Here is a 7,874-nt window from a genome sequence, read left to right as displayed (position 1 = left end):
TACAAATTAGGTAAAAGTAAACTTAATTCGATGTCTGTATATTTTTGCATTTTCACATTTTTTTAGATTCTCTTTTAGTTATTCCATAATTTAGGTCCATGAACTGTAATAAAAAATTGGCTTTTATTAAGTCTTACAAAAGGAACATAAAGTAAATTTGAGTTCTTAAGATAATAACTATGGACAGTCTTTGGTTTTTTAAATAATGAAATTATGGAAAATGGAAGTTGACCTTTAACATATTGGAACATAAAAGTAAGTATTTGTTTTTCTATTATATTCTATTATATTCTTAGTACCTGTATATAGGTAATGAGCGGCCCGTGACGGTGTATAATGTCACTATGTAGGCCCCTACTTTGTCGTTTTACCAATTTCAGGCTTTATTGGATTTATTCCTTCCTTTCACTCTTTTCACGGATTCATTCAATTAAATTTATTCCGGATTTTACAATACGAACAACATTCTTTTAGTATAGGCCTACATTGGGCCCAAACTGTAGACACGGTATGCGCCTATACCACATTTTCGGCAACATACGTATTCTCAAATAAGTTGCGATATTTAACTTTTAACCAATCATCATCAATCAGTTCTGGGGGGTCATGCTTGATACCAAACGTCATTCATTATTTTCCTAACTGCATTGCGTCACATTATTATCAGACGTAAGTCAGTAAATTAATGTATAGTACATATTCTATTAATAAACATTACATTTTATTTGTAACCTTGCAGTAAGCTGACCTTGGCCGCTGCGTAGATAATACAGTAGTTGAATTGAATTATCCAGGTAGTATGGATTTGTATTTATTATTTTTTAAACTTCACCAGTGCATTGTGTAAACCAGTTAATTTGAAACTTAATGCTTATAATCATTGTAAAAAACATTAAAATATATAGTTTGAAACAATTGCTGTATTTGATCGAAGCTTCCGAGGACACAATTATAGGCCTAGTTGTTGATCGGAGCAGTATGGAAAATGGCGGTTGGCATGGATTGTGACGTAGTTATTAATTTATTGTTAATCATTGAAAACACGTCACATAGTATGATAACTCAGCAGGGATATTTATAGTTCAAATTCGATATTAATTCATCACAGTACATACAAAATACTAACATAATTATCAACAAAGTATTTATTTTAAAAATGCATTTTTTTATTTCAACTTTAAAATAATTTAAAATATATACACAGAAATGTACAGTTTTCCTGGTCGAATTTCTTCCGCCTAATTTCAGAAATGCAATTATGACAAAATACAGAGTTTATGACTTATCTAAAATTATTATATTGATATCATATGAAGATGGTATAATAACATGAAGTGCAATGATGATATAGTAAAAATTAGATGGTAACGCAATAAAGGCAGACATGTAAATGGCATTATAACCTCTCTTCCTAACCAGCTACGCCTGTCCTACCTACATACCTGTCCTACTTACATAGGCCCTACCTGTCCTATACTCACATCTGTCCTATACTTACATACCTGTCCTATACTTACATACCTTAGACCCACTAGGCCTACCTAAGATGGGATATCTAATACGGAAAGGGGAGGGGGTGTCACAAAGAGAGGTCATACCATTACATGAAAGCCAACAAAAACACAAGCAGTTAGTGAATTAAGGTTAAAATATGAATGAATATGAACATTTTTCAACAATGCATTTTGTATTTTATCATAATTGCATAACTGAACTAATCGCTTGGCCCTCTTCTGCCTGGTGGGCATGGGTGCGTCCGTCTAGTTCTCCGTCGTCTTGTGCTGGCCACTCTCGATCTCCTCGTTGTCTGCTTCTGGGCTGTCGAGTTGTCTGCTTCTGGGCCGTCGAGTTGTCTGCTTCTGGGCCGTCGAATTGTCTGCTTCTGGGTCGTCGAGTTGTCGGCTTCTGGGCCGTCGAGTTGTCTGCTTACTGGTAGTTGTTCCACTTCTGCTGTGCGACAGTAGTAGACGTTCTGTGCAAATAAAAATATTACAATCAATATCACTGGATTTGGTAAACGCTTGTCGTGCGAGGTAGGAGAGGGTGGTTAGATCGAGGGGGAATTTGAGTAAGCACCTCCAAACTATTACAATATACTTAAATTCGTGCACAAGGGATCTTGCAAGTGGGATATAACGAGAGCATGAGATTGTATTCCTACTAGCTACCTGGGCTGAGTTGGTCTTTCAAACATACGGTTTTACTTACATGCCGTTTCGAATAGCTGGTTAATATTCGGGGTTGTTGCAGCATGCGATCACCATTGGTCGGCACAGCACGATCATCACTGAGCAAGCTTGGTAACACTGTAGCACAGCACATTTTAAATCTGAGAAAAAAACACAATGCTTAAATAATATTTGGGGTTTTTTTTTAATAGTCTATCCGTTTTAACTATAACGCGTCATTAAATGCATTTCTAATACTAATTTTTTTCTTGTGCATTATTTTGTTGAGGTTTTATTTTTTATACTATTAGGATTACTTAGCATGTAAGCAAGATCTTTAATATTACCAGGGAAGACTCCAATGTAACATAATTAGGCCTAACGAAGTAAAACCTTCTAGGCCTATAGCATTCTCTCCGGCCTGCGCCGTCGTCTTGTCCCGAGTCTGCCGCAGTTAATTCCTGTAGAACTGTTGTGTCTGGTGTCTGATCCCCGCTGCTGCTGCTACACTTGATCCCTTGGACTGGTATTATCCACGTCTGCTGTCGAAATTTGTAACTCCCATTCACTGATCTATATTTAAACAAGAAATATTTAAGTTACAAAAAACGCCTCTTTTCCCAGACGAAAAAAACCTAAAATACAGTATTTTTATATTGCCTGCATTTTTTTTACAGTAGGGACTACTTAGGATTTTTAAATCTTTACGTTAAAAAACGTTTTTCATTGATGGCTTCACTCCTTGAGTGGAATAAGTAGGAATACCTTAAATTTGCGTTGTTGTGGGTGGCTGACATCGGGTGCCGTCACTACCGATCATTCTGTAAGAATAAAAAAGATTGTTAATATTAGAATGGTTGCGACTTGTTGGTCCTGGACATACCTACCTCTCGTCATGCAAATTGATACAGTTTTTACCTTCCAGTGGCGTAGACTACGTTCATAACTCTCAACCATCTATAAAACAAAAGAATAGGCCTACAGTAATTATAATTACAGATTGGCTGGATTTTATGTAATTTAGTAGAATTAAAGTTATTAGTTATTACGCGATACACTTTCTCACTCTTACCTTTTCAGTTGATAAGAGTCATAGATACCCAAGTATTATTTCACGATGTTGAGCGTAGTCGGGTGTCACCAATGCAATCTGTAAAAAAATAATATTAATATTAGAATGGGTGTGACCTTTTGGTCTTGGGCATACGTACCTCTTCGTCAAGTATTTGATACAACTTTTACCTATGACGTTAGCGTAGACTACGTTCACACTCTGAGACACCAAGCTATACAAAACAAAATAATAATACAGTGAATGTCCACATTGCCTGGATTTTATTATTTATTTAATAGACGTTTGATTAGGGTACACAAATTGCTTTCACTGAACTGTGGAACATGTATGCATACCTTAGCATATCACGGTCGTGTATCCTCAGCGTTGACATTTCGTCATCAACCTGTAAATATAAAAACACATTTGTTTTTAGTCGCGTGGACGCGACTCTATAGTTCACTATGTCGGTCTGTCGGTCGGTCCGGTATCACTATCACATTTCTGTACTTTTTGAACTGTTTTGATGTACAGAAAAGTTTTAAAGTACACTACTTTTTGAAAGTTCATTTTTTTCTGAGAGCACGCGACTTATGGCTGTTGGCCTTGTTAAATATAAAATGAGCTCAATCTTGTTTGTCATGGTAATACGTACCTTTTCGTCAACACCGTATGCAGGTTTTACCTTCGATGGCGTAGATTACGTTGACAACTCGCCAATCTATACAAAACGAAAGAACATAAAATACAATTTCTATATTGAATTGCCTGGTTAAAGCTGCTTTCACATGGCGTCCGCTATGCTTTACCACTAAACCCTTCAACAATAGTTTGGCGCCGGACCGGCGCGATGTGAATGCGCTTTACGCTAAAAACAAACTTTAATTTCTTGGTAGATTTTATCATCATTTCGTAGGCCTACCTTAGCACATCATTCCATCTATTACCATGTTGTACCTCATTGACAATCGGGTTATCGATCTGTAAAACTTCAAAACAAACCTGCTAAGATATTAGAATGAGCTCTATATTTTGGTCATATACTGTATTTGATATCGCTTTTACCTATTATATAATATACAAACAAAATGTGTTGATATTTTTTGTAGGACGACAATTTAAATGCTTACGCTAAAAGATGATTATTTTATTTGATGGCTTCCGTCTCCATTTCAGTTAATTAGTTATTATTTACTAATTAAATAAATATGAATAATAATAATATTATATTAATTATGATAAATGAACGCGCGCGTGGTGCACCTCTTCTGAACCTGAAAACAAAACGGAGCATTAGTGTAGATGATGATGAAAATTAGGCCGGCTATAGGTTATGATGATTAAATCTTAAAACTATGGATTAAAAGTTAAACTCAGATGGAACGGAAGCCATTCAATACATATATCAACTTTTTGCTACGCTGTATTCTTATCATTTTTTCCCATTTTATGCCATTTTATAATTTAATTTTTTATTCGAGAATAATCATTCCTATCAGGTAGAGTGAAATTACAATCTTTCGGGATTCCTATACACAGAAATGTACTGTACATTGATAGTCTGTGCTTCGTTGGAAGTGATTTGCGCATGCGGTAATCGAAACCCGTTTCTTAGGACCCCGGTGTTTCTGTGGAGTATTTTAATTTAGTATTGTATACTTACTATTAGGACCAGGATAGTTATGATCGACGTCATTCAGATTGAAATGCTGATTCCATATAATTAAAAGATATGTCAACACCTACCTCAATAATATATAGATCAAGATTTAATGTACTTTTAAAACTTATTAATTTATCTATATAGGCCAATATGTTCGGATTGGTTTCGTTGACCGACCGACCGACCCACACCAAAATAATTGTTATACTATCAAAACCACCATAAGATTTCTGAAAGAATAAAATAAATCAATTAGTATTGGTAAGTAATATTATTGATTCATATTATGTCCAAAAACGTACGATGTACGGTAACTTCTAAATAGGCATACAAGGAGAGGAGGAACCTTTTGTACACATACGGTAATGAACGTAACATATTAATACAAAAAATAACAGTACCGTACCGTAATACTGTAATGTCAAATTTAAATATTTTTTAAATAATAAAAAAAAAATCTGCAAAAGAAAAATACGAAAAAATTATCTTGAATCTCTGAAAGGATAACAATACATTGATTACCCTGAAAAAAAACATTGTTAGTAAACATTGTGGGGTTTGGAAAATTACGAAACAAAATTGTATTTGTACCATCATTAAAACAATGGATTTACGTAAAATAACACAAGTTCTCAAATCGTACCATCATTAAAATAATGGATTTACGTAAAATATAACCCAAGTTCTTATCGTGTAATTTTTTTTTTATATTTTTCATATTCTAAGTTATGCTTTCTTTTTTTATTCTTTTTTTTAAACAGTCACGATTAATGAAATTTAAAAAAATGTTTTGAAGATGATGATAAAGATGATGATGATGATTCTGTTGATGCCACGCATTTTATTATGATATACAAAGCTTAAAGACTGGTCTCAAAAGAGACAAGAACCAGCTAGTTGATCTCTCCACTACATCTGATCAACATAACTGCACACATACAGTAAAGTGTCTCCGAAGAGACGATGTCTCATATAGACAAAAACCAGTTAGTTGATCTCGCCACTACATCTGATCAACATAACTCTGCACACATACAGTAAGTGTCTCCGAAGAGACAAGAACCAGCTATTTGATCTCTCCACTACATCTGATCAACATAACTGCACACATGTATCTCCGAACAGACAAGAACCAGTTAGTTGATCTGTCCACTACATTATGATCAACATAACTGTACATGCACCTACTCTAAATCGCGTTTTAAATCCTAACTACGCGATAGGCAGACCTACGCAGACCTACGAGGTAGGAAACTACGCGATCAGGAGAACTTACTTTGTTTTGTGCCTCTTGAGTCTTGATGCGTTAGTATTAACCTACCTTGGGCTGATCCAATCCATTGGGGGAATGGGACGATGCACACAAAATGTCCACACGTTAACGCCAAGTGCGCCATGTCGTACTTAACGTTAGCGCGTAGAAATCCCGTGCGCACCAACCTTAATAATAACAAGTGCGCATCAGGATACTTAAAGGCACACTGGCGGTTGTATCATGCATACGTTGTGTTAGAATATTACAATATAAAATTAAGCGATGTACAACAACGTATAGCTTACAATTATATAATGTATTAACATTTTGATGATGGTTGATGATGACTTAAGGCCAATTTAACTAAACGGTTTCTGATGTGGTTATTGCAGGGAAGAGTAATCCCTGATTTTTGTCACCTTAACTACAATGTTATGTGACATGATGCTGTTCGTATGAATCTACTGTACATTGTGGTATGATGATGTTTTTACCTACGGTGCAGTATTTTCAGATCACCTGTAAATCGAATGTGTTAGTATTGGAGGAAAAATACATGTACGGCAAATGGCAAAAACTAATTATAATTAGTGTACAACTGCAACAAGTGTCTTAATTACATCTTAATTGTTCTTTATTACTTGCTTAATTAATAACCAAAAAGTTGGCTGTACATGTTACGCAATATTAAATAACACCTCTTATCGTTCTAGAATTGCATTAATGAAATATAACATAATCTCAATATAAATAGTAATAATATGCATGATACAACCATTAATAGGAATAATTCTATAAACTGAAAACAAAATGGGGTGACATCTTTTATCTCTTCTCCTGTAATTAGTATGTTAATTTTTTTCCCAAAAAATTAATATAATTATTTCTATATTATTTTTTCAGTTCTAGGTTAGCTCTTACTATGTTTGATGACAAAGATAAATCCAAGACAAAAATCTTGATATCAAAAAAAAAATCCAAGGCAAAAATCTTGATATCAAAAATATATATCCAAAGAAAGCTCAAAGCTAAAAACGAAACTCCATGTGAACATTAATTTGCATGGGGTTGCAGTGGGTGTTTTAAAATGTTTATAATTATTTAGAATTTGTTTTATATCATTATTTAAGAATGCATCACCAACCCAACCAGACACCTAAAATAAAGTAAAAGACAATTAACTTCGGATTAAAAATGTCATCTTCGAGCCGTCTCCATTTTTCTCTGAATGTGAGGAAACATGGGGAAATTGACCCAACTACTATATGCATAATAATCTCTTTTTTACAGTACTCTTCCAACCCTTTGTCAAATCTCTGTATGATGCAACTATTTATTGTAGGCCTAGTATTTGTAATATTATTGTCTCTTGATACGGAAAATTGAATTGCAGTTTAGAATTTGAAAAATAATGGTCGGTTATAAACAATATTGAGAGGATTCAATAGATGTGGAACAATGTAGTTTGGTGGTGTACTCTATACAGGGGTGCTTTTACCGTGCACAGCACGACAGCGACAACAAACGTAGGTCAAACGTTCTTTTAAGATAGACTGAGCGACATGAGCTAACAAGTTATTTATTAACATTAAACAGTAGACTAATTCGTTTAATATAATTCATTTAAAAGGTACAAAATATGTTCTAATACCTACCTACTGCAAACCCCGTTCTGCTGATGAACATCGCGCTTTCAGGAATGACCACACGGTTGAGGCCGATCGGTTGGCTGCG

The 7,874-nt window shown here is 34.6% G+C and overlaps 1 protein-coding gene across 5 annotated transcripts; it reads right to left on the bottom strand.

Annotated features, from left to right (window-relative positions):
* Positions 1 to 37: 37 nt before the first annotated feature.
* Positions 38 to 7,841, bottom strand: LOC144842918 (uncharacterized). 5 transcript variants are annotated; one of them, XM_078699515.1, is made up of 11 exons: positions 7,796 to 7,841; positions 4,886 to 5,115; positions 4,145 to 4,224; positions 3,878 to 3,943; positions 3,579 to 3,628; positions 3,411 to 3,454; positions 3,241 to 3,318; positions 2,934 to 3,125; positions 2,516 to 2,741; positions 2,209 to 2,329; positions 38 to 1,972 (listed from the first exon to the last, which is right to left on the bottom strand). In XM_078699515.1, the coding sequence occupies exons 10-11, from the start codon at positions 2,320 to 2,322 to the stop codon at positions 1,715 to 1,717; spliced, it is 372 nt and encodes a 123-aa protein (XP_078555641.1). In that variant the 5' UTR covers positions 2,323 to 2,329; positions 2,516 to 2,741; positions 2,934 to 3,125; positions 3,241 to 3,318; positions 3,411 to 3,454; positions 3,579 to 3,628; positions 3,878 to 3,943; positions 4,145 to 4,224; positions 4,886 to 5,115; positions 7,796 to 7,841; the 3' UTR covers positions 38 to 1,714. The 5 variants fall into 5 exon arrangements, 4 of the variants coding, with proteins under 4 accessions (XP_078555641.1, XP_078555642.1, XP_078555643.1 ...); XM_078699516.1 differs by having other exon boundaries at positions 4,145 to 4,211; XM_078699517.1 differs by having other exon boundaries at positions 4,145 to 4,211; positions 4,969 to 5,115.
* Between the last annotated feature and the right edge of the window lie 33 nt (positions 7,842 to 7,874).

This window comes from Antedon bifida, chromosome 5, assembly GCF_963402885.1.
Source record: "Antedon bifida chromosome 5, ecAntBifi1.1, whole genome shotgun sequence".
Classification (NCBI taxonomy): Eukaryota; Metazoa; Echinodermata; class Crinoidea; order Comatulida; family Antedonidae; genus Antedon; species Antedon bifida.
Note: the sequence above shows the minus strand (reverse complement) of the source record. Positions and strands in the feature narration are given on the sequence as shown.

Excerpts from the sequence above, each read along its gene's own strand:
- LOC144842918 (XM_078699515.1), bottom strand. The coding sequence starts at position 2,322 with ATGTGCTGTGCTACAGTGTTACCAAGCTTGCTCAGTGATGATCGTGCT. Across the intron at positions 1,973-2,208 it reads CCAGCTATTCGAAACGGCAT|AACGTCTACTACTGTCGCAC; the intron begins GTAAGTAAAACC and ends TTATTTGCACAG.